Here is a 27,463-nt window from a genome sequence, read left to right on the forward strand (position 1 = left end):
GTGAACTATAAATCCCAGCAACTACAACTCCCAAAAGACAAAATCAATTTTTTTGAGTGAAGGACATACATTGGATTGTTAGGTGTCTTGTGTCCAAATTTGGTGTCAATTCGCCCACTGGTTTTTGAGTTCTGTTAATCCCACAAACGAATATTATATTTTTATTTATATAGAACAGGGGTCCTCAAACTTTTTAAACAGAGGGCCAGGTCATGGTCCCACAAAATGTTGGAGGGCCGGATTATAATTTGAAAAAAACATGAATGAATTCCTATGCACACTGCACATATCTTATTTGTTGTGCAAAAAAAACCCCACTTAAAAACAATACATTAAAATGAACAATTTTAACAACTATAAACTTATTAGTATTTCAATGGGAAGTGTGGGCCTGCTTTTGGCTGTTGTGATAGGATAATTGTTGTTGTGTGCTTTCAAGTCACTTCAGACTTAGGTAGACCCTGAGCGAGGGCCAGGTAAATGACCTTGGAGGGCTACATCCAGCCACTGGGCCTTAGTTTGAGGACCCCTGATATAGAAGATAGAAGAAGATTGATAAGATTCCCATCCAAACCCAAGTAACGAAGGTAGTATAATCCAATTTAATATAATCTAAGTGCAAAGATGACTGCAGATGCAGATTGTGGCCAGGAAATCAGAAGACGCTTACTTCTTGGGAGGAGAGCAATGTCCAGTCTCGATAAAATAGTAAAGAGTAGAGACATCAGACTGGCAACAAAGATCCGCCTAGTCAAAGCCATGGTATTCCCTGTAGTCACCTACGGATGTGAGAGCTGGACCTTAGGGAAGGCTGAGCGAAGGAAAATCGATGCTTTTGAGCTGTGGTGTTGGAGGAAAGTTCTGAGAGTGCCTTGGACTGCGAGAAGATCCAACCAGTCCATCCTCCAGGAAATAAAGCCCGGCTGCTCATTGGAGGGAAGGATACTAGAGACAAAGTTGAAGTACTTTGGCCACATCATGAGGAGACAGCAAAGCCTAGAGAAGACAATTATGCTGGGGAAAGTGGAAGGCAAAAGGAAGAGGGGCCGACCAAGGGCAAGATGGATGGCATCCTTGAAGTGACTGGACTGACCTTGAGGGAGCTGGGGGTGGTGACGGCCGACAGGGAGCTCTGGCGTGGACTGGTCCATGAGGTCACGAGGAGTCGGAGACGACTGAACGAATGAACAACAACAACATAATCCAATTTAAAGCAGAAAACCTGGGACTGAAGGCCTGTCTGGGAGGGCCTATAGACAATCTTCTTCTATGTATTGTCGAAGGCTTTCATGGCCGGAATCACTGGGTTGTTGTAGGTTTTTTCGGGCTGTATGGTCATGGTCTAAATCTTCTTCTATTTACAAATCGGAGCAGAAAATAAAGGCAATGGAATCCCATACTATTTATGATTATTACTTTAAGGCGGGGGAAGAGGACTGCATAGATCTGGCTGAACCCGCCTACCTCTCACCATAAAAAATACACCTAATGGCGTCTTCGTCTGCGCGTCAAAGAGTCGCTTTTGCGCATTGGAAGCGGCGTTAATTTGACAGACAGCTCCCAAAGCCGAGGATTGGCTGGAGCCGGAGATGACGCCCTTAACAACAAAGGTGGAGCTCGGAAAGTAAAAAAAAAAAAAAAATTTAAAAAAGAGAGAGACAGAAACGAGGAGGGAGGAGGGGAAAAAAAGACAAGCTTGCCTTTTTGGCTTTGGAAAAACGTCATGATTATTAATTTTTTTTCCCCCTCCACAAAAAAATCAAAAGAGGAGTGTCCCTTTTGGGTTTGTTTTTTTTCTTACTAGTTGTTTACAAGTCAAACAAAAGAGGGACCCTTTAAAAAAAAAAGATGGCTCAGTTGCAAAAAAAAACATGTCCGCAGTGGCAGAAAAGAATGGTTTGCTTTGGGCATCATAGAAACGGATCTTTTTCTATCTCTCTTTCCTTTTGAAAAGAGAAAGAGAGAAAAAAGGGGGAGGTCTCAGGAGGAATTAAAAACCCGACTGCAGTGCGTGTGTGATTTGTGATCCCCGCCAAAAGGAAGAAGAGACGGAGAAGAGGAGAGGATTTGTGGCAAATGTAGGGCTTGGCCCCCTCCTCCTCCTCCTCCCTTCCTTCTTTCTCTCTCTCTCTTTTCCCCCCTCCCTTCTGGTTGGAGTACAACAGTGTTGCACAAGCAAAAGAGCAATAAAAACACAAGAGAGAAGCAAAAAGGAAAGGCGGACAGAAGAGCACAGAGAGGGAAGAGAGAGGAGGCGGGGAGGAAGCAGCCAAGATGGGTCCTGCCTTGGAGGAGAAGGAGAAGAAGGAGGAAGGGAAGCAGGAGCAGCTCTGGCCTGAAGGATCCGGATTGGAAGAGAGAGAGAGGAGGGAGAGAGAGAGAGAGAGAGGAGGCAGAGGCAGCAGCAGCAGCAACAGCGAGCGCGATGGAGGCGGGGGAAAGCCGCGCCAGCTCTCTCTGCGGGGACGGGAGCGAGGAGTCCACGCCCGGGGCCAGCGCTGCAGAGCTGGCGTGCAGTCAACCCGCGCTCCTCCGGAAACAACGAGCCTCTCTCTGCTGCCTTTTCCCCGAGAAGCAGGTAAGAAGGCCAGGGGACGAATAGGGGGGTCGGTCTGTCTGGGGAGATGTTTCCCCCCGCGGCAAAGGCGAGGAGTGGGTGGGCGAGGAGGGGAGGGGGAAAGAGGGAGAGAGGAAGGCACGATCCGAAGTGGAGGAGGAGGAGAGCCTCTGCTTGCTGCTGCTGCTACTCCTGCTTCCTCCTCCTCCTCTCTCCCTCTCTTTCCTGCAGCCGGGGCTTGGCTCGCCATTGAGCCGAGGGTGAGCACCGCCATCTGGGGAGGGAGAGGGAGGGAGAGAGAGAGAAGGAAGGAGGCGCTTTTGTTGCCGCTCCGGAGGAAGCAAGCAGGCGAGAAGAAGGGAAGGGGAAGGCAAGGCAGGCGAGGTTCTTGCAGCAGCTGCAAGCAAACAAGAAGGGAAAACAGGCAGGAGAGGCTCTTGCAGCAACGGTAAGCAAACTGGGGAAGAAAAACACAACCCGTTCTTTACTTTTGGGGATATATTGATTCGAAAGTCGGGGGTTTTTTTGCCACGCGGCTGCCGAAAGCAGGAAAGAGAAGGGCCACGAGTGGCGGCCATGGAAGAAAGGCTCTTCTTTGGCAAAGGGACTGAATCGCTTCTATTCTTCCCTAATATAAAGTCTAAAATCTTCCCTTTTTGTGGTGTCAAAGAGAGACTGAACTCCTAATTTCCCCTCTTTATAGAGCCTAAATCCTCCCCCTATAAAATCTAAATATTCCCCCCTTTTCAGAGCCTAAATCCTCCCCCTATAAAGTCTAAATATTCCCCCTTTCCCCACCTTTATGGAGCCTAAATCCACCCCCTATAAAGTCTAAATTTTCCCCTTTGGCGGTGGCAAAAAGAGACCGAACCCACAATTTCGCCCCTTTATCCTCCCCCTATAGTCTAAATATCCCCCCCCTTTATGGAGCCTAAATCCTCCCCTATAAAGTCTAAATTCTCCCCTTTGCCGGTGTCAAAATAGAGACTGAACCCCCAATTTTCCCTCCTTTATCCTTCCCCTATAAAGTCTAAATATTCCCCTTTTTGTTGTGTCGAAAGAGAGACTGAACCCCCAATTTCCCCCCTTTATCCTCCCCCTATAAAGTCTAAATCTTCCCTCCTTTATGGAGCCTAAATCCACCCCCTATAAAGTCCAAATCTTCCCCTTTTTGCGGTGTCAAATGAGAGACTGAACCCCCAATTTCCTCCCGTTAATCCTCCCCCTATAGTCTAAATCTTCCCCTTTTTGCGGTGTCAAGAGACTGAACCCCCCCCCCCAAATTCCCCCCTTTACCCTCCCTCTATAAAGTCTAAATCTTCCCCTTTGGCGGTGTCAAAAGAGACCGAACCCCCAATTTCCCCCACTTAATCATCCCCCTACAAAGTCCAAATCTTCCCCTTTTTTCGGTATCAAAAGAGAAACCGAACCCCCAATTTTCCCCCCTTTGTAAAGTCTAAATCCTCCCCGTTTTTGTTTATTTTGACCCCCGACTAAAAAGGGAATCCTTAAATGTATTTTGGAAGTGAAGGCCACCCTATTGTGCCTTTTCTGTGCAAAGAAAGCAACGCCAATGGGTGCTTATTGGTTTGGGGTGTTTTCTTCCCAATGGGTGCACGAGGGGAGGCGCTCCCCGGGGGGATCTGGGCGAGGAAAGGCCGCGAGGGTAGCGGGAGCCACCCTCGCGGCCTTTCCTCGCCCAGATCCCCCCGGGGAGCGCCTCCCCTCGGTAGGCCTAGCTTCGCAGCCCTTCCGCCGGCCATGCCTTCTTCCTTCATGGCTGCCTGCCTCGCTGCTCTCTCCTCTTTCTCTCTCTCCTCGCCTCCTCTCCTCTCCTCTCCCTCCCGCCGCCCCCCTTCCTCCAGCCGCGGCTCCGATGGGGCTCTTGCTGCAGCGGCTCCTCTCTCCGGCTCCTGCTGCTGCTGCTGCTCCTCCTCCTCCCCTTTTCGCTTTTGCCACAACGAGGCGGGTTCGTCCTTCCTTCCTTTTGAGCGGCGGCGAAGGCAGCAGCAGCCCTGGCTTCGGCTTCTCCCTTCTTCTTCTTCTTCCCTTTCTTTCTTTCTTTCTTTGCGGAGGCGCCCCAGAGGTTGGTTTCTCCACCAAGGCGGCTTGTTTTGGGGGAGAAAGAAGGGGAAGAAGAGGGAGGATGTAGTAAGAAAAGGAGGGAAGGGATTCGGATTGGGAAGGGGGATATTAGAAGGGAATGGGGTTGGGGAAGGGAAAATATAAGAAGGGAATGGGTTTGCGGTTGGGGAAGGGAAAATAGAAGGGAATGGGGTTGGGGAAGGAAAAATTTATGAAGGGAATGGGGTTGCGGTTGGGGGAGGGAAAATATAAGAAGGGAATTGGGTTGGGAAAATATGAGAAGGGAATGGAGTTGGGGAAGGGAAAATATAAGGAGATAATGGGGTTGGGGAAGGGAAAATACAAGGGGTTTGGGGAAAGAAGGGATTTGGGGTTGGGGAAAATTTAAGAAGGGAAGGGAAAATATGAGAAGGGATTTGGGGAAATACAAAAAGGGATTTGGGGTTGGGAAAAAGCTTCCGATTGGGATTGCAAATCGCATAGAGGCGTGTATTTCAGTCGAGAAGAAAGCTCCTGGTTGGAAATAATAAGGAAGGGATTCGGGTTGAGATAATTTGGAGGGGGGGGGACATAGGGAGGTAGTTTAAGGGAAGGGATTTGGGTCGAAATGAAGCCTCCGATTTGGGGAAAATAATATAATATAGGGAAGAAAAAGAGGCACGGTTTAATGGAAGGGATTCGGATTGAAACCAAGTTTCGGATTGAGGTTGAAAATATAAAGATTTCGGTTGGGAATGGGGGGAAAATAATACAATATGGGGAAGGAAATGAGGTGGTTTAATGGCGGGGATTTGGTTTGAGAGGAAGCTTCCGATTGGGATTGAAAATTAATGGGAAAGGGAGGCACAATCTAATGGATTTTGGGTTGAGAAAAAGCTTCCGATTGGGATTGGAAATATGACAAAAGAAAGGAATTGGGTTGGGAAAAACATCTGAAAAAATAGTAAAGAAGGGATTTGGGTTGAGAAGCAAATTGTCTGAGAATGGGGGAAAATAATAGGAGAAGGGATTTGGGTTGAGAAAAGAATGGAAATTAATGGGGAAAGGATTGGTTTAGGGGGGGAAATGGGAGAGAAAAGGTTATAATATCCCACAAGAACAAAGGGCAGAAACGAGGGCGTTTGTTGTCGAGCAGAGGAAGCTTCCATCTGGGAATAGAGAAAAAATATTTTTCAGAAATAAAATGCGAGGATCCAAAGATGGCCTCGTTTTTCTGGGAAGGGAAAAAAGGCTCCTGGGGATGAAAGTAAAATAAGAATTAATTCCAGGAGGCGAGGATCCAAAGATAGGAAGGGAGCTCGGTGAGGAAAGGCTGCTGCCTCCGCCACCAAGCCGAGGAGCCAAAGGAAAAGGAGGAGGGAAGGAAGGCAGGGAAGCAGAAGGCTGGAGTCCATTAAAAAAGGAGGAGGGGGAGAGAAGGAAGCGGGGAGCCAGGCAGGCGGGCGAAGGCGCGTCGGCGTCGGTGAGGTCTCTCCTTCGGAGGCGCCCGCGGGGCGTGAGGAGTGGAGAGAAGCAGGGAGGCGGGGGAGGAGGAGGAGGCGAAGCAGCAGCAGCTGCGGCGGCGGCAACAGCAACAACCCTGGCGGCTTCCCTGCCTGGAGACAAGCGGAGAGAGGAGAGGGAAGGGAAGGCAAGCAAGCAAGCAGGAAGGAGGGGGCGGCCAAGAGCAGCAGCAGCAGCTGTGCCTCGCGCTGGCTCTCTCTTCTGCTGCAAGGCGGGGATTGGCTGCTGCGAAGAGCCATAAGGCGGGGGAAGAGCGCGCCCCGCAGGCCACGCCCCTTGGCCTGCTCGCCCCGCCTCCCGCCGAGGAGGGCCTGCTCTAGCTCAGAGTGACATCCTGCTGCTGACTCCTGGAGAATTCTGGGGCTTGTAGTTTAGGGGAGGGGCCTTTACAACCAAAGCGGCCCTGAGCCTCACTCAAACTACAAGCCCCACAATTCTGCAAGAGGCAGCCACAGGATTAGCCAATTAGCTTCCAAGCACAATTCAAAGTGCTGGTTTTAACCTACAAAACGTGGTGCAGTGGGTTAAATCCCTGTGCCGGCAGGACTGAAGACTGACAGGTCGCAGGTTCGAATCCAGGGAGAGGCGGATGAGCTCCCTCTATCAGCTCCAGCTCCTCATACAGGGACATGAGAGAAGCTTCCCACAAGGATGATAAAAACATCAAATCATCCAGGGACATGAGAGAAGATTCCCACAAGGATGATAAAAACATCAAATCAACCGGGCGTCCCTGGGCAACGTCCCTGCAGACAGCCAATTCTCTCATACCAGAAGCGACTTGCAGTTTCTCAAGTCGCTCCTGACATGACAAAAAAAACCCCCTACAAAACGCTTTACTGTTCTGGCCCAGTTTACCTGTCTGAACGTATCCATCAAGGGCATTACGGTCTTCTGGAGAGGCCCTGCTCTCAGTCGTGTCTGGTGGGGACGAAAGACAGGGCCTTTTCTGTGGTGGCTCCCCAGCTACGGAACTCTCTCCCGAATGAAATTTATTTAGTACATTTCTATACCGCCCCTCTCAGCCCTGAGCTCACTCAAACGGCAAGCCCCACAATTCTGCATGAGGCAGCCACGGGATTAGCCAATTAGCTTCCGAGCACAATTCAAAGTGCTGGTTTTAACCTACAAAACGCTTTACTGTTCTGGCCCAGTTTACCTGTCTGAACCTCAAGCGGCGTTAAGATCTTCCGGAGAGGCCTGCTCTTGGTCCCGCCACCTTCGCAGTCGCGTCCGTTGGGGCCGAGAGACAGGGCCTTTTCTGTGGTGGCTCCCCGGCTATGGAACTCTTATCCCGAATGAAATTTATTTATTTAGTATATTTCTATACCGCCCTTCTCAGCCTTCCGGCGACTCGAGGCGGTTTACAAGACAAGAATTCAATGCCGCCAAGGACGCAATTACAGTATACAATATAAAAACATCAGCAACAATAAAATCAAACATTATAATGAAACATACTTCAATCGATAATCATTAAAACAATGTCCAGTTTCACCATATAGTTACTCCATTATTATATCCGTTACTCCGTATTTTCAAATGCCAGCTCAAATAGCCATGTCTTAAGATTCTTCCGGAATGATAGGAGCGAGGAAGCCGATCTAATCTCCCTAGGAAGGGCGTTCCATAGCCGAGGGGCCACCACTGAGAAGACCCTGTCTGTTGTTCCAACCAATCGTACTTGTGATGATGGCGGGACTGAGAGCAGGGCCTCTCCAGATGATCTTAAAGTCCTTGCAGGTTCATAAGGGGAGATTTGTTTGGACAGGTAAGTTGGGCCAGAATTAGATCTGCCCCGTCCCTCCTAACCTTTAGGAAGCAAGTGAAGTCTTGGTTGTGGAACAAGGCATTTGCAGAGTGGTGGCTGAGACTGGTCATTGACTAAGGTATTGACCACAATATGTTGGACGTTATTTTTTATCCTGGTGAATGTTTCATTATGCTTTTTATCTGGTATGTATTTTTAACATTGTACATATGTGATGTTTTAAAGGTTTGTGAGCATTGAATTCTTGCTGTTAGCCGGTTTGAGTCCCTCTACAGAGGTAGAGAAGATCGGGATACAAAGTTTTAAATAAATAAATATCAAATGGGCATGCTCTTTCAGCTCTAGTGGAAGCATCCTTGGGCCTCCAACTCCCAGAATCCCTGACCAAGAGCAAGCTAGCTAAGGCTTCTGGGAGTTGGAGACTCAAAGAGCTGGAGGGCTGCAGTGTGAAGATGCCTCCTCAGGTGCAGTGCTTCCCAAGCATTGATCCTCCACGTGTTTTGGACGTTGACCCCCAGAAGCCTCAGTTAGCTTGGCCAACTGTTAGGAATTTTGGGAGCTGAAGTCCAAAACACCTGGAGGACCAACCACTGCTCTAGTTCAAGGGTCCTCGCTGAGGTCCGGTTCCCAGTCCCTCAGACTGTTTGAAAAAAACATGAATTCCTTTGCACACTTAAAGTTTTGTTTGTTTTTTTGTTTTTAACTAAATTTATAAATGTACAGATTGTTTCATTGCATTTTTAAAGTGCATGTTCTCATTGGGGCTTTGTATATATTTTCATCTGCATTTGTTTTAAATGTGTAAGCTGCTTTGAATCCCCATTTGCGGGCAAAAGGAAAATAGAAACCTATAATGACTTGTTTCTCAATGGCATAGTTCTTTTTGTTTCCTCAGTATCCTTGGTCATTTTATAGTTCCTCCTTCCCCAAAGTACTTAACTACATACTTCGTTCTAGTGTGCCTCCCAAGTTATTTTTGACATACACTGACCCTCAAGGGTACTGATTTTGGGGATTTTTGTCCATACCGGTTGGTATTGCCTTCCTTTGAGGTTCATATGTCGCTGATGATGGATGAGAGTTGCCCTCTAAAGGCACTTACATAGAGAACAAATTATCCATCCTTTCTTGGTCTAGAGGCAAGAGATTGTGTCTGTGTATGTGTTTTATGTGACTCCTAAGAATGTTTACACCAGACAAAATATTCCTATTGCAGTATATATAACAAGTTAATTTCAGGGTGAAAAGGTTCTTGGCTGTGGGCCGTCAGGGCTCATGGTAGCCCAGAGATGGGAATTGTGATGGAATTACTGCTCTAACCCTTAAATCAGGGGTCCACAAACTTTTTAAACAGAGGGCCAGGTCACAGTTCCTCAAACTGTTGGAGGGCCGGATTATAATTTGAAAAAAACATGAATGAATTCCTATGCATACCACATATCTTATTTGTTGTGCAAAAATCACTCAAAAACAATACAATAATTAAAATGAACAACAATTTAACAAATACAAACTTATTAGTATCTCAATGGGAAGTATGGGCCTGCTTTTGGCTCATGAGATAGGATTGTTGTCGTTGTTGTTGTATGCTTTCAAGTCATTTCAGACTTTGGTTGACCCTGAGCGAGGGCTGGGTAAATGACCTTGGAGGGCCGCATCCGGCCCCCGGGCCTTAGTTTGAGGACCCCTGCCTTAAATGGTTCGGGCCCTGCCTATCTCCGCGATCGCATCTCCTTCTATGAATAAAAATAATCCTGCCTATTCAGAGCAATTAAAAAGATCTTCCGGGAAGGTCCTTCTTTTGCTCCCACCACCATCACAAGTACAGTTAGTGGGGATGAGAGAGAGGGCCTTCTCAGTGGTGCCCCCCCTTCCCCCACCTCTGGAATGTCCTTCCAAGGGAAATAAGGCAGGCCCCATCCCTCCCCTTCTTTCGTAAGAGCTTGAAGACTTGGTGGTTTCAACAAGCCTTTGAGAATGACCAGTTCTGATCCAGCCCAAACATTGTTGAATATGGCCTTGCACACTTACCTATTTCCCCAGTCATCCCTCTAATAGTCCCTGGAAATGAGCAGCCACAGACCCGTACCTGCTATTGCCGTTAGCCTGTTATAGCACTGTCCTTAATTCCCGGCCCCCTCATATTTTGAGTTTGTACTAGCCTTGGTCTGGCTTTTTAATTGCTATGAATAGGCAGGATTATTTTTTAAATATATTTATTTTATTTATTACTGGTGCTTATACCCCGCCCTTCTCAACCCCCGGGGGGGGGACTCAGGGCGGCTTACAAAAAAGGCAGAATTCGATGCCTATACATAATAATACAGAGTATACAAAAATATAAAAATATAAAAGAACGATATACAAATGCAATTAAAACGATTATCATAATAAAACATCCGCACTGGTACCTAAGACATTATATAAACATCATATAAACATCATATAAACATCATATAAAAGTCATTCTTATAATCAGCGTTTCGATTCCAGAGTTCCATATAACCAATCCGTTAGTCATTTCCTAGCCATCAGTGGAGTTCTTCTTTATTTACCCGCTTGTCCAAATGCCTGGTCCCAGATCCATGTTTTTAGTTTTTTCCTGAAGGAAAGGAGCGTAGTTGCAGATCTGATTTCCCCGGGGAGAGAATTCCATAGGCGGGGGGCCACCGCTGAGAAGGCCCTGCTCCTCGTCCCCGCCAATCTCACCTGTGATAGAGGCGGGGTCGAGAGCAGGGCCTCCCCAGAAGATCTTAGGCTCCGGGGTGGGACGTAGAGGGAAATCCGTTCGGACAGATACACTGGGCCGGAACCGTATAGGGTTTTATAGGTCAAAACCAGCACCTTGAATTGTGCTCGGAACTGGATTGGCAGCCAGTGGAGCTGACACAACAGGGGGGTGGTATGCTCCCTGTATGACGCCCCGGTGAGCAATCTGGCTGCCTCTCGCTGGACTAGTTGGAGTTTCCGAGCAGTCTTCAAAGGCAACCCCACGTAGAGTGCGTTGCAGTAATCTAATCGGGATGTGACGAGAGCGTGGACCACCGTGGCCAAGTCCGACTTCCCAAGGTACGGGCGCAGCTGGCGCACAAGTTTTAATTGTGCAAAAGCTCTCCCGGCCACCGCTGAGACCTGGGCTTCCAGGCTCAGCGATGAGTCCAGGATCACTCCCAAGCTGCGAACCTGCGTCTTCAGGGGGAGTGTAACCCCGTCTAACACAGGCTGTAACCCTATGCCCTGTTCGGCCTTACGACTGACCAGTAGGACCTCTGTCTTGTCTGGATTCAGTTTCAATTTGTTAGCTCTCATCCAGTCCGATACAGCGACTAAACACCGGTTCAAGGTCTGGACAGCCTCCTTGGTGACAGGTGAGAAGGAGTGACAGATTTGGACGTCATCTGCATAGAGATAGCATCTTAGTCCGAAACTCCGAATGATCTCTCCCAGCGGCTTCATGTAGATGTTAAATAACATCGGGGACAAGATAGAACCCTGTGGGACTCCACACAACAACGGTTGTGGGGCCGAACAGGTGTCACCCAATAACACCTTCTGGGTCCGTCCCTCAAGGAAGGATCGGAGCCACTGCAGAGCAGTGCCTCCGAGCCCCATGTCCATGAGGCGGCCCAGAAGGATACCGTGATCGACGGTATCGAAGGCCGCTGAGAGGTCCAGCAGAACTAACAGGGACACACTCCCCCTGTCCAGTTCCCTGCGCAGATCATCTACCAAGGCGACCAAGGCTGTCTCAGTTCCATGTCCCGGCCTAAAGCCAGACTGTGCCGGGTCTAGATAATCAGTGTCTACCAGAAACCCCTGGAGTTGTGTTGCCACCACACGTTCCATGACTTTGCCCAAATAGGGGAGATTGGAAACTGGCCGATAGTTGTCGAATTGAGTGGGATCCAGTGATGGTTTCTTCAACAGCGGTTTTATAATAGCTTGTTTCAAGCTCGCTGGAAATCTTCCTTCCTGTAAGGAGGCATTAACCATCACCTTCACCCACTCTGCCAAACCCCCTCTGGCTTCCTTGACCAGCCAGGATGGGCAGGGGTCTAGGATGCATGTAGTGGGTCGCACCTCTCCAAGGATCCTGTCCACATCCTCAAGCTGAACCAATTGAAATGAATCCAACAAACCTGGACAAGCAGATGCTCTCGTTACATCCCCAGAGACTGCCGTTAACATGGCGTCAAAACCTGACCGAATCCGCTCAATTTTATCCGCGAAGAATCGAGCAAATGCTTCACAGCGAGCCACCGAGTTGTCTGAGGCCTCGCTTTTTGGCGGGTGTAACAGACCCCTGACAACTCGGAAAAGCTCAGCTGGACGATTTTTCGCAGATGCAATATTGGCTGCCAGAGATGTTTTTTGCGCAGCCGCTATTGCCACTTCGTAAGACCTTAAAAAGGTCTTCAGAAGTGTTTGGGCTGGTTTGGTGGGGTTCCGGCGCCACACGCACTCTAGCCTCCTCTTTTCTCGCTTCATCGCTGCCAGCTCCTTAGTAAACCAAGAGGCTGGTTTAGCTCGGCTATTCGAGAGGGGGCGTTCCGGAGCGATTGTATCAATGGCCCTGGTCAACTCACTATTCCAGCGGGAGACCAGGTCATCGACAGGATCGCTAGCCAAGGAGGTGGGAAAATCCCCAAGAGCCATCAGGAATCCATTTGGATCCATAAGTCTCCTGGGGCGGACCGTTCTAATGGGTCCACCACCCCTGCGGAGGTTGGGAGGCGCAGTTAGTCTAAACCTGATCAAGTGGTGATCGGTCCATGGCAATGGAGCGATGGTCAGCTCCTCCACCCCGTCACCCCCATCCCATCCTTGAGAAAATACCAAATCCAATGTGTGCCCGGCACTATGGGTGGGACCAGATATTAGTTGGGACAGGCCCATGGTTGCCATGGCGGCCATGAAGTCCTGAGCCGCACCGGAAAGAGAGGCCTCGGCATGGACATTGAAATCTCCCAGGACCAAAAGCCTTGTGATAATTTTATGCTTATGTTGTTTTGTGAATTTAATGTTATGCTGTTTACTTTGTATGTTTCGGTGATGTTTCTTGGAAACCGCCCTGAGTCCCCCTCGGGGAGATAGAGCGGTATATAAATAAAGTTTTATTATTATTTATTATTTTATTATAATGTGCTGTTACAGTTGGTCCTTGCATCCATGGTTTTGATTTTTGCAGATTTGGGATGTATTCCTTATAGGAATCTCTATGCCCTCTAGTGTGACTCTTGTATCAGTTTCCTTTAGGTCCTCTAATGTGATATGGTCACCTTCCCGTGGAAGTCGACCTAGAAATCGCTAGAAAGATGTCCACCCAGGTTGGAAAAATAGTGATTTCTTTATTCATGTTTTTCACTTTTGTGGGGGGTTTGTGCCCGACCCCAGCAAATGTAGAGGGCTGGCTGTATTTGCAAGGATTGCAGGTGTGTTATCCATGGTCAGGTTCTCTGTGTGCAGAGTATACTGTGTGCGGAGTATACTCAGTGGTACTGCTTCATCGGAGAAGTAAACCATGACTCCGGTTTGTTGTTCGTTCTTTCAGAGTGACGGTTGATTGGCGCCACCGTGAAGGGGGAAGAGAGGGAGTTGGAAGGGGGAGACCCAGGAGGTGTCACCCTAGGGTCTGAGAAGTGGAGGATGAACGGAGAAGCGGACAGTCCAACCGAATTAGACATGACAGCCCCTAAGAATCAAGGTGAGAAGGGTCGACTTAATTGTACAGATCTCAGACTGCAAATAACCATTCTGAACATTATTCTCTAAAAGGTTTAAATTTATATATGTGATGAGCTCAGCGTTTCCCTGATTTTGACTGTTGCTAAGGAAATTATTATAATTTGCTCAAATGATAAGTCAATTACATGTGAATGCTTTCTGGTGCAATGCCTGTGCCCAGTTTTCACAGCACATTGCATCTCAGTTTTGTGCTAGCCACCTTGTGCTTAGTGTTTTGAAGTTCATATATCTGAGTATCCACTGGTTATCTTAAGTCTATCTCTGTGTGTTGGGTGGGTTTACAGTATGGGGTTCAGCTGTATTACCTTTTGAATGAATGCCAAGTTTCTCCCCTAAGAATCTTGTATATGCTGTTAGTGCCATTTTGCCTTATTCTTGCTTACAGGGACTTTAGAAATGTAAAGCTGGAGGGAAGGGGAGCTAATTTATTTGAATGAAAATAGTTACTGGTTCTAAAGCCTTAATTTGAGGGTTGGGAACCCTTTAAAAGGTTTCCCCTTGACAATAAGTCTAGTCATGTCCGACTCTGGGAGGTGGTGCTCATCTCCATTTATAAGCTGAAGATCCAGTGTTGTCCGTAGACACCTCCAAGGTCATGTGACCAGCATGTCTCCATGGAGGACCATTAACCTTCCTCAAAAGCAGTACCTATTGATCTATTCACATTTGCATGTTTTTGAACTGCTAGGTTGGCAGAAGCTGGGCCTAACAGCGGGAGCTCACCTTGCTCCCCAACTTTGAATTGCCAACATTTCAGTCAACAAGTTCAGCAGCTCAGCAATTTAACCCACTGTGCCACCAGGGGCCCCCGGGAACCCTTTTCAGGCTAAATTAAATTTCAGAGAAATTCTTGGAGGGGAAGATTCTCTGGATGGGTGAGAATAAAAACACCATTACATTTTACCTTCTTATTCTTAACTTCAAGTACCTAAGTCACAGGGAAGACATTTCAGACCTTTAGAATGGGAAACCGAACAAAAATGGAAAAACTGACAGATAATAGCGTGATAATGAAAGGATTGTAGAAATTTCATAGCGACCAGATTCAGTCCAAGGGCCCGAGATTCTGCATCAACCTGAGTGTAGGGGTTAGGAAAATGTGGTTTACAGGCTTTGGCATTATTGTGCCCCTTCAAGCCTTCAGGCCCAGCACCATTTATTATTTTTCCTAGTCTCTTTGCACCCCAAATAGGTAATATATGTGGAAAGTAAATCTGTTTTGCCACCTGAAACTTTGCAGAAAAGAAAAAAATCATTTTGAAAGAAGTTTTGAAACTGGAAAGTCACATGAGGTGTGCCAGTGTGACTCACAAGGGGATATCCCCTTCCCCCTCAAAGGATTTCCCACTATTACCTTTGTATTCATACCACAAAATTTAATGCTATACACAGAGGTATCCTTTCCCTCGTTGTTTTTCTTCAGACCGTTGGACCCAGGAAGATATGCTGACCCTCTTGGAGTGCATGAAGAACAATTTGCCCTCCAATGATGGTGGCAAGTTCAAAACCACTGAATCCCACCTGGATTGGGACAAAGTTGCTTTCAAGGACTTCTCCGGCGAGATGTGCAGGTTGAAATGGATTGAGATCTCTACTGAGGTAAATTCCTGCTTGGCCCTTTGGGAACTTAAGTCATGCAATGTCACATTGGATGGGATGTGGAGCAAACACTGGGATGCAGAGCAAACACTCAGATGCGGTCTGGGCTTTCAGGTATATCGCACTGCTAACCAGATATGCCCAATCCAGGCTGTTCAGCACTGCTCCATTCTTTAGTAGCCTCTGTCTTACTTTCGGTGACCTCCCCAATCACCAAATAACCCAAATCTATGTGTGCAAACCACCATAACTGTACATGCTATGCGCTCTCAGTTCTGGACCATCACACTTGACAAATTACACATATTTTGTACCCTTTGTGCCCAGGAAGGCCGGTTGGCTCTGTTCTACCTTCCATATCTCTTTTAGCCAATAATCTTACGTCCACTTTTCTCAGGATAAGCCTCTTACTGGAACAAGGGAAAGATAGATAAAAGTTACAGTGTTGAGCTTCTAATTTTGCAAATTAAAACCATTAGTTCTAGAAAGAACATTCTGGAATACGGGGTTGACTCAAATAAAATACAAAACCTTGAAGTAGTGGTATGTGGACAGCCAAATGAGCCCAAGTGAAGAAGTGATCTCTCATTCCCCCATTTTCCTTTGCATCCAAGATAAATGCCCTTGTATTGACATTTCGAATTTAAGATATTTGAGGCTAGAACCGCTATTTTTAAAAGAGTCAGATCTCAACAGAGTTTACAATTCTCATTCACAGAACAACACTCCGTATAACCCCACGTTTGTCAGACAGAGCAAGAGAATTTTTAAGTTGCTGTTAAACAAAATGGAGGCAGAAACTCATGTCGGTTACAAGTCAATTAAGAGAACAGACAGTACATGGAGATCTATCATCTTCCCACTCTTGTTGAACCAGAGCTTGCAGTTGTCTTGTTTAGGAGGAAGTATAGCCAAATGTTTGTATACAACTTCGTTCTTAAACAGAATAGTCAGTATAGTAGTAATACTACAGTTTAGCATTGTGTGCAGACATGGTCCACTATTCTGCTTCTAACATTAAAAAATCATGCTTTGAGGAAAAATGGGTTTTGCAGGGAAACATCAGCACAGCACTATTATGTTTAATTTATTTATTATTATTTATCTATATATATAAATTTGTTAGGGGCATCCAATGAGGAAACAAAACTCAAAAACCCCCCAACGAAACTTAACCAAAATTCCCATGCCCATAACACAACCCACAAGGTACAAACATATCTACTCAAAATGAAAAACAACACAACAACACACTCACAAAACGGCAAAACAACAAAACTCAAAAATCCCCCAATGAAACTTAACCAAAATCCCTGTGCCCATAACACAACCCACAAGGTACAAACATATCTACTCAAAATGAAAAACAACACAACAACACACTCACAAAACGGCAAAACAACAAAACTCAAAAATCCCCCAACGAAACTTAACTAAAATCCCCGTGCCCATAACACAACCCACAAGGTACAAACATATCTACTCAAAATGAAAAACAACACAGCAACACACTCACAAAACGGCAAAAGAACAAAACTCAAAAAAACCCCAACGAAACTTAACCAAAATTCCCATGCCCATAACACAACCCACAAGGTACAAACATATCTACTCAAAATGAAAAACAACACAACACACTCACAAAACGGCAAAACAACTGAGCATGCGCATTGGCGCCCAGCCGCAAGTTCCATCGCGCGCGCACATGGCCTTCCGGCCAACGTTCCCTCTGCGGAAACCATGCCCACTCCAAGCCCCGCCGCGCCACTTCCCGCACACACACACACCCTGCCGCACACACACACGCAACCCCACGCTCCATCACTCCCCCCGCCGCCGCACACACACACACACGCAACCCCACGCTCCATCACTCCCCCCACCGCCGCACACACACGCAACCCCACTCCCCCCGCCGCCGCACACACACACGCAACCCCAGGCTCCATCACTCCCCCCGCCGCCGCACACACACACGCAACCCCACGCTCCATCACTCCCCTGCCCCAATCTTACCTCCTTTTACTTCAGGCCACCTCCAAACCCCACCCCGCCCCTTCCCGCCCTGTCAAAATCTAGGAAAGACAGGAAGGAAGGAAAGAAGGAAGAAAGAGAAAGGGAGGTAAAGAAAAAGGGGGAAGGAAGGAAAGTTAGAGGAAGAAGAAAAGGAAAGAAAAGGAAAGATGGAAGGAAAGAAAAGAGAGACAGCAGAAGAGAAAGCAAAAGGGGGAAGGAAGGAAAGAGATAGAGAAAGAAGAGGAGAAGGAAAGATGGGAAGGAAGGAAGGAAGGAAGGAAGGAAGGAAGGAAGGAAGGAAGGAAGGAGGGAGGCAGGCAGGGAGGGAGGGAGGGAGGGAGGGAGGGAAAGAAGGAGAGAAAGAGGGAAGATTGGCCACAGCAACACGTAGCGGGTAAAGGTTGTTATTTCTATTATTATTATTATGCTATTGTTCCTATGAGACCCTTTTAGGGGGAATGGGAGAGGTGTCAGGTCCCAGAGGCAATGCATTGCATTATTGTTATTGTTATGATGGTGGTGAAATAAAAGGAAATAAAAAGTGAAAGAAGGAAGCAAACAGGGAGGGAAGAAAGGCAAAGGAAGAAAGGGGGAGGGAATGAAGGAAAGAGAGAAGGATGAAACCAAGTAGTGAAAGAAGGAAAGAAAGAAAGAGGTAGAGAAGGAAGAAAGGAGAGAAAGGGGGAGGAAAAGGGGGAAGGAATAGGTAGGGACCTCTCTTTCATAATAGTCCAGATATCTACCTCAACTTTGATAAGTTTTACTATAGGCCACAGCAACGCGTGGCAGGGCACAGCTAGTTATATTATATACCACTTTTCTCACCCCTAGGGGACTCAAACTTCCCTCTAGTTTAAACGGAGCTTATATTGCTGTTTAAACAATGCTGTTATAAACACATTTAAAACAGACTTAACATACTGCCTGCCTACAGTTCATCGCCGTTGTATATTCTGTGCATATATCTGGTGTGCTGCACACAAACAGAAGGGTGTCTGCTACAAAGAGCGTCCACTTCTCAGTCATTGCACCACCGGACTGGGAAATATTGAGATCTTCTACATTTTAATCACCTGCTGATAATTTTTCAGAGTAAATTTGCATTTTGTTTCAAATTCAGTTCTTATTTTGAGAATGAAAGGAAGTGAAAGAAATGTTAAGTTACTTACTCGTTAGGACAAAAGCTGTTGTTATTTTTTAAAAATAAAAATGCACTAACAACTACAAAAATTAAGAAAGAAAAATATTTTAAAATACAGATAATCAATTTCAACAAAAAGAAAAGAAAAAAGTAACTTCAAGTCTTTTGCAGTTATATACTGTATGCATATTAATATTCTTATCTTGTCTTAAAAAATACAACTTCTTTCTTTCAGTGGTCTTATTGCAAAACCCATAGTAAATCATTTCCATTTTTTTGTTTTTTTGTCAAAAGTCTGTAAGTGGTTTCCAGCCTTTGACCAATGTTTTTTTGCTGTGTCCGTCAGTTTAACCATTTTCCATCTTCCACCATTGTGCATGCAACAGTATCACTGTGATGGTGATATATTGAAGCGATCTTCCATGACTCTTTCCCAACTGTACGCCCATCAGTCTCAAAAGAAAATTTCCAGTTTTAATTGAACATTTATCTTTGTAATCCTCTGTAACAATGTTTGTATACTATTTCACACGTTCACCACAAATGATAAAGTGTCCCTTCATGTATTTCACATTTCCAGCGCATTTTAGATACATCTTTACAGTTCTGAGATCATATGCCAATTATACAGTTTATAAATTTTTTCTTAACGATCATGACATTTACAATCTCTGATGTGAAGAAAGGCAGGATTGAAATAAATAAATTCCACCCCTTTTGACTACGTATTTCCCCATTGGTCCATCTCCATGTTATAATCAAAGCTCTTAACGCATTTTATCATACAATCTTGGAACTTGCTCTTCTATTTCAGTTTTTAAGTACAGTTTATACATTTTCATCATATGTACACAGTTGCATTTCTCAGCAAAGAAAGGAATAACATGCTGTAAATTGGGTTGCTCCTCCTACCCACTCCTGTTAAGGCCGGAAAAAGAGAGATCTTCCAGTAGAAGCCATCTCACAGAAGGTTGGCTTTTCCTGCTTACTGCTCATGTAGGGTGTGCTCTTTATAACTCTTTGACCTTTGCTGCTACAGCCAATTACAAAACCCCAGATGCAAGTGGAGAATGGGAAGTCTGTTGAGTGTAAAACAGCCTTACCAGTGCCCCATCCCCTGAAGCTCAGAAAATGCTGTTGAAAACCATTGAGGTAGGCAAGAAATTAGCCACCCATTACTCTGAGAAGAATGATGTGGATGGAGACCTTTACACTTACTCCTCTCATACAGAAGAAGGGGAACTCTCTTCAGAGGACAAAGGAGCGGGGAAGGAACTGGCTCCCAAATCTGCTCACTTGTTTTGCATGGAACACTTTTAAGAAAAGTGAATAGAGGCCATATCCTCCCAACCGAACACCAACTCCGCAAGACAGAGGCCTACCAAGGGTAGCTGAAGATGTATTTCCTACCAACTCCCCTGCAACATGGGAGATGCCTTCTCCAGCTAACTTTATGAACCTTGGAGATGAATGGAACACACCTGCAGTGACCAACTGGGCACCAGCACCGCTAATATATAATATCCACAAATGTCTTGCAGAGAAGCTGCAGGTCCTCCTGGTGGACACTTGCATCTGTGCTCATGACTTTTTTGCAGAGATGACACACTAACAGTATCCTAGGACAGAAGGGCAGAATCAGACCTTAAGAAGGATGAGGAAGCAATTTTTGGGCCATTAAGATGGCTGTATCCATGTTGGCAAGAGCCTCATTATAGTGAACATTTGAAAGAGATTTCCCCACATGAGACCTGAACAAACTCCTAGAGGCAGCTGTTGATATAGCAGGTGGCACAGCACAATAGCAATACAGGTGCCAACTGTGACTCAAAACCTAGAATGTGTGCGGCGTTCACTCCTTTCCTGAGAGGTTGCTCTTTAAGGAAGTTTGTGGAGCCAATGCTAGAGAGCAGCAAGGATTAAAAAGAGACACTAGCTACAGGAAATAAGGAAAATAGGAAGCACTTTAGACAATGGTATATCTTCTGTTTTCTCTCACGGGCCTCATGGTCCCTACATTGTGTTACCTAAGTCCAGGAATTCAGTGAAATACTGTCACGTACTGGAAGTCGTTGAGCATCTGTTCCAGATAGTCACAACAGAGGGGAGCTATTGCTCCAAAAATGAAGGTATTGCTATTCCATCCTTCTCCTCTCTCCCGAAAACAGCAGAATTTGAAGAGTCATCCTGAATCTGCTTTGAATGGAAATGGAAATTCCACATGGAGATAATGAAGCATGACCTGGAGGTCAACCAGCCAGGGGATTTCCCATAATCTGTAGAGCTTCAGGAGGCATATTCCTATCCACCTGTCTCACTATCAGTCCCTGCACTTTGTCTGACATTAGCACTTCCAATGCAAGGCATTGTTGTTTGGCCTGTCATTGGCATCAGTGTTCATCAAAATCATGGTGGATGGACCTGGTGGCATACTGGAGGAAGTTGCACCTGTACATCCATTCTTATTTGCACCATCTCCTGAATTGGTCAATATTGTGGCAGCAGGACCAATGGGATATGCAGCAAATCTTGGAGTCCCTGCGGCAGGATGAGTTTTTAGTAAATGCCAAGAAGAGTTCTCACAAACAGATTCAACACTTTGGAGCAGTGATCAGCATCTTAATGGGAACAGTTTACCTCTCACTGGACTTGACAAATACTCTTGCCCAAGTCCATTCTTGCCATCTAAAGCCAAACTATACCAATTCAGCTAGTGAACTACAAGCTGATGATTGCTGCAATAGAGTGCCTCCCTTGGGCGCTTCTTCAAACCATGCAGCTTCACTGGTTTCTTCTCCCTCACTATAGATTCAAGAAGCCAGCAACCCATCAAGGTACATCAGCAAATTATTAGCTCCCTCAAATGGTGGCTGTCACTAGCAGTCAGCAGGGAGTGTACCATCTGGAAGCTGGAGATGGTTTAGAGAAGCACAGATACCATTTTGAGAGATTGAGAACCTATAGCTGTCCCCACTTGGATCAGGGCAGATGGAACTGGGAAGAATTGAAACATAATGAAACTGGGTGAAACTCGGAACATCAAGACTACCATTTGCAAAACTAATCCAGATTATGGCTGTTCTCATAAGGATAGGTAACATCACCATAAGGGACCACATACATTAGGAGGATGGAATAAGATCATACTCTCTGCTGATGGGGGTGTAGAAGTTACTGAACTGGGTGGAATGAAACCTGCCATCTCTGGAGGCAGAGTGTACAGATTGCACCCTAAATGTGGCCAAAGGGAATAGAGCCTCCATCCAAGGTGTTCAGCATGGTCGCAATCATAGTCAGAGCTATTCACCACAGCAAATGTCTAGCCACCAAAGTATATATCCAGGAACCAATCAGAAGAAGAAGAAACCATAAGTGCCCCCCGCTCTTCCCGCCTACTCTGTGCCTTCTCTCTGATACCACTAATACCCAAGCTGCTGATGGGGAGGATTCATAGATGGTGAGAGCCATGGTGATCCTGTTCAGGTCAGAAGGACTGGTTCTTCAAGATTATCGACATGGCATTGAATCGCCTGCCTCTGCCAGTGCACTTAAATCTCCTCTCACTAAGACATGGCTACAGCTCCATATCTGAAACTTGAACAGAACATGGTGAACAGCTGTGACTACTGTGAGAGCGTTGTAGACACCCTCCTAGCCTCCAGGTGCGAGTGAATTAACAAAATATGGAAGTACCCCTTTGTTCTCAGAAGGTACAGAACAAAGTATGTGGGTTTTCTCAGATTCTCTGTAACAATCCTACTAGTTGTTGAAGGCTTTAATGACCGGAATTACTGGGTTGCTGCGAGTTTTTGCTGTGAACATGACCATATAGCCCAAAAAACTCACAACGACCCAACCCTACTAGTTATTGCAAGATTGTATTGACCACAGCCTCAGATTCAGCATGATCAAGAGATAACATCATATTCAACACCATCAAGAGACAGCCTCAGATTCAACACCATTACATCCATACTGCCACATGGATGGGCAACAGAGGTATAGTTTGATCTATACATGCACAGGTTCCTGATGGTTCTACCAAATCTGATTCAATCCACAGCCCATCACGTTATGTCCCTGGACCAATACATAGACCTTAAAGCAAAGGTGTGAAACTCAAGGCCGCATCAGCCTTATGGATGCCTTTAAAGGGCCATTGAATCCATGGACAGAGAAGACGTGGGTACAGAGGGTCAAATATATTTTTGCAACATTAATATCACTTTTATTTTCTCTTCATAATTTGAATGTCAGTCATTTCCCTGGTTTATCTGCAAATTGTTTATTTTATTTTACACAATTTATTTTTATTTATATCTTTCTCACCATTAATTAGCAGAGATAATTGCCCCTGTAAAATCTTATTTTCTTTTGTTATCATTATCTAAGACAAAGGCTGTGGTTAATATGATTTATTCCTGTTACAAAGTAATAACAATAGATTGCACACATGAGCAGTTGTGTCCTTAGCTCTTGATCCAACTTGAATCATGGCATTATTTGATCTCATAAACCTTTAAAAATAACAAAAAACAATAAAAAAGTATTGTAATTGCTGGATTCTCATTGCTTAACAACTGCTGGTTTTCCTGCAGGTAAGGAAGTATCGAACCCTGACAGAACTGATAATGGATGCTGAAGAGCATGTAAAAAATCCCTACAAGGGCAAAAAGCTGAAGGTAAGTATGTTGACTTTGAAGAGATGGGCTAGGCATACAATGTGACTTTCTGAATCAAGCCAGCTGCTCTTGTTTCCTGCTTGGCTTACGTTGCATGACAGTTCAGCCAACATCTTCTGTGCTTCTTAATCTTGTCTCCTTTCAACCCTTGATCATGGGTAGTTTAAGACACTGGACATTGAAAGTAATGTGTGACTTCTATTACTTTTATAGTAGTAGTTAATTTTTGCACAAGCAACCTGGCACAATTCTGTTTTGGTTTTGCTTTCTTGGCTGTAATGAGCAGGGCTGTAAATTGCTACTTTTCATTGTTTCATGATGATTTGTGTGCCTGTTATTCACTACTATATGTGTTCTGAGCATTTTAAAATTGGGGGGGGGGGGGTTAAAATTATCATTTATTTATTTATTTATTTGTGTTATATCTCGCTTTTCTGCTGGTATGGTTCCCTGCTTTTTCTGCTTTCTTCCATTCTGAAATGAACTATACCGATACTCCTCCCAGAAAGGGAAAATAGGTGATATTAATGTGAGGAGGTAGAAAAGAGGTCACATCTCCAAACAGCAGCATGGGATGTACACTTGGAGCAGCTGTGCTGGTATGAGCTGTACAAGACAGTTTAGAGGACAAAGGGTTTTTTCTCTATATGCCCTATGCTGCCGTAGGCATGAGAGGTACAACAGTTCTTTTGGAAAGATGACAGGGAATTGAACTTTTACAGCTATTTAGTTTATTCCAGCTCTATAATTGTGTGAGTGAATTACTTCTTCTACACTAATGCCCAAATTATCTAGGTGTAGTGAATTGTAGGGATAACCCTAGCAGGACAGTCCAAACAAAATTGCAATGATGGTGAAAGGGGGAGAAGGGGAGAACATTTTCTGGTGTATTTCAGTGTAACTAACTATAAAGTGTCAGTGGTGAGTAACCCAAAAAGTTGCTTTCTGACCTGCAGTAACAAAGGCTTATTAAAAGTACAATTGGCCTGCCACGTTCATAAGGTTTACATCGACGGTTTTGATTATGTGCAAACCTGTGTCACCCCATTTGCCTACTGAAGCTGAAGGTTGCCATTCATATCACCGCGGGGGGGGGGGGGGGGGGTTGAAGGATCATCCCCTACATGGTACCTAGCTCTTGAACTTAGGTCTCTAAGTTCAAGATCCCCAAGGTAGTTCTTCTCTCGAGAAATGAGTAGCAATATTAATGTAATATATTATTATATAATATATTGTATATAGCTATATTTATAATATTACAATGTAATGCAATATACTACTACTACTTCTACTACTACTACTAATAATAATCATCATCATAATAATAATAAAGCTTTATTTATACCCCGCTCCATCTCCCCCAGGGGGACTCGGTACGGCTTACATGAGGCCACACCCATCAGTACAGTACATACATTATAATAAAAACACATGACAATACCAGAAATAAAATACATAAAATGCAAAGAAATAAAATAAACGATGCAGACAATATAAAACAAGCAATTAAAAACAGAAAATTTCACTGGGCAGGGCCACATTCAAAGCTAAAATTTTAAAAACACTGGGAGATAGGACAATATAAATTATCAGGATGAGGATCTGAGAATGAGGATATATAATATATATTTATATTACATGTAATATTACTGATATTAAAATATAATGGTATAGTACAATATAGTAATACAGAATACTGATATTATACTATGATAATAATATAATATATTGTATGTATATATATCTTGTAATCTGCTCTGAGTTGCCTTCGGGATGAGAAGGGCGGCATATAAATGTCATAAATAAATAAATAAGGGGTGAATCATCACCTCCCACCTCCTGAGGTCATGTGAATGGCAGCCCCCAAGTTGAAAGCAATAATAAAAGATGATAGGGAGGTGGGCAGAGGCCTTTGAAATGTTTGATGAAAAGAAGATGAACAAATGCAAATGAAGCTTCATTGAGAGCAAGACTTCATGGGAATGTTCCCTAGTAAAGCAGTGGCATGGGAGATGATGCAGTGCCACCCACCCTTCCCCATTGCTCACCTCTTGAGGACCTGGCTACCTCAGGAATGTTCACCAGGGCTGATCCCTCACCGCCCCTTGCTGTGAGCTTTGAGAAAGGTTCAGTGGCTGTAGGGTCGGCAGCCTGATGCGCAATCTTTGTGCTCACTGCAAACCAGGCCACCAGTCGTCCGCCATACAGTGTTTGCACTTTCTCCATTTTTTGCAGGGAGGTGATCTCTTAACCCCTGTGAAAGTGGATGATTCACTATAATGTTTTATTTTTTGACAAAAACACAGTAACCACACCTCATCCTTCAAAAAACATGTGACACTTCATGATTATACTGTAGGGGATCACAAGATACTCATTTCCATTGTGCATTCAAGCTCTGAGTTTAGTTTGAATTGAGTTTTGAGATATTTATATCACACACTTCTTTCACTGAACGAATGGTGGTTTCATGTGGATCTTTGCCCTCCCCACTTATCCTCATAATAGCACTGGAAGTAGATCAGGATGGTAAATGTCTGCCCCGTAGGTCATTCAGTGAGTTTCTTGGCTCACTGAATCAAACCTAGATTTTTCATGTCCAGTCAGGCACTCTTATCCATAATATCACACTGACTTTTCTGAAAGTTTCATTACAAAGTAATTTAGTTTAAACATAAGTAGGAGAAATGCCATACAGCCATAGTAGTGTGTGTGTGTGTGTGTCTACCAGTGTGATGCCTCATCTAGCAAAGCACATACATTGATGGAGCACTAAAGACTAGTAGGTGTAAAGCAATTTGGAGTTATTTTCTTTTATTTATAAAAGTTCCTGTGTCAGATGATAATAGGGTCCAAAAATACCCATAGAGATTGTCATAAATTTAGATCAAGAATTTATGAACGAAACTTGAAGGAGTATCAATAAGAAGCCGACGATTAAGGCAAACGAAGACAAGAGAAATACGATATTTCCCAAACCTGGGTGGTCCTGGAAGTATTTTAACCACCCCTTCCTCATTACCCTACTTTTCCATTTATATATATATATATATATATATATATATATATTATTTTATTTATTTTTTCTCTCTTCTTCTTTTTTCTTTTTTTTTCCTTTTTATCTTTTTCTTTCAACTTTCTCTTTTTTCCTCTTTTCTTTTTACGCTCTTCTTTCCCACTTTACTATAACCCATTGTTCCCACTCTTTTTATGTACTCAAGATGAAAACACAGTATGCCTATCTTTCTTTTTCCAGCTCCAATCTCAAGGAGCAAACTTATTCTAAATAAAAACAACTTTTAAAAAAAGAGATTGTCAGGGTGAGACCACAGTGGACACCAGATGCCAGTGTTGAACCTTTTATTTGATGTAATCAAGGCCTTGTGTTTGAGGAAAAATTAGATTATTTGTAAATCTAGTTAGGCCAATTTTGATTTGGAAAATACCTGCTGGATCTTGGGCATGATCTTTCCTGTTACCTACTACCTCGTCCTTTAAATGGAAGATGACCAATATTAGATATGGAACTTGGTGCATGGAAAATATGCGCTCGGTCATTGTGCTATTGTCTCTCAGTGTGCATGTAATAAAGGTAATAATCCAGCAGTTGCTCTGGCTTCTTTTATTTCATTCGTCACCTTGTTCACAGCATTTCAATTTCATTCACAGCCCTAGGTTCACACTTTACCCACTCGTGGCTTATGATACCATCTTTTCAAAAGCCAGTTGTAATGGACCTAATTCATTATTTCCCCCCTTTTTAGTATTCTTGCTTATTCATTTTTGTAGTTGGGTTGGAGTTTGTGGAGAGACTACATAGAACCATCAGGAAGAAACAACATCTCTATCTCAGCCACTCATGTGAAGAATTTTGTATTTTGAAGTATTTCAGATTTTGACAATCTGGATAAGGGATGCTCAACCTATACAAACTAACTGCTACATTAGACAACATTTGTCAAAATCGATATAGACATCTAATCTGTAACTAGATAAAGAAACAATGTTAGAAAATAATGCAACAGAAAATAAAAGAAAGGTAGGCATACAGTGATTAGCTTATTTCTTAATAATGGTGTGTGTATGAATGTGTGTGTGCGTGTTTAGCTAAATCCCTTTTACGCCAATTTCCTATTTTTTCCATATTTTACCTCATAATTAGAACACTTTGAAAAGTTTTAAAAAGGATTCCAGTCTTTCAGAAAAGCATCCAATTGCTTTTCTCTTACGAATTCAAACTTTTTCACTATCCATTCTTGCGATGGTATTTTTGTATTCTTCCACATCTAAGCATACAACAATCTTGCTGTAGTGATCATATACTGAAACTTTTCATCTTCTGTGTCTTTTTCATCTCTCGTCAA

The 27,463-nt window shown here is 44.5% G+C and overlaps 1 protein-coding gene across 6 annotated transcripts in view; it reads left to right on the forward strand.

Annotated features, from left to right (window-relative positions):
- Positions 1-2,486: 2,486 nt before the first annotated feature.
- The window catches only part of UBTF (upstream binding transcription factor), a 62,743-nt gene continuing 37,766 nt past the window's right edge, over positions 2,487-27,463 (forward strand). For 4 of the 6 annotated variants that reach the window (XM_060781130.2, XM_060781134.2, XM_060781133.2 and 1 more), the window contains exons 1-4: positions 2,487-2,578; positions 13,468-13,620; positions 15,085-15,260; positions 23,016-23,099. In XM_060781130.2, coding sequence (XP_060637113.2) covers positions 13,563-13,620; positions 15,085-15,260; positions 23,016-23,099 — 318 coding nt within the window. In that variant the 5' untranslated portion in view covers positions 2,487-2,578; positions 13,468-13,562. Of the gene's footprint in view, positions 2,579-2,874; positions 3,006-4,456; positions 4,644-13,467; positions 13,621-15,084; positions 15,261-23,015; positions 23,100-27,463 lie in introns of those variants that run through there. The other 2 variants (XM_060781131.2, XM_060781132.2) reach the window with 2 other exon arrangements.

The sequence above is a fragment of the Anolis sagrei genome, chromosome 6, assembly GCF_037176765.1.
Source record: "Anolis sagrei isolate rAnoSag1 chromosome 6, rAnoSag1.mat, whole genome shotgun sequence".
NCBI classification, from domain to species: Eukaryota; Metazoa; Chordata; class Lepidosauria; order Squamata; family Dactyloidae; genus Anolis; species Anolis sagrei.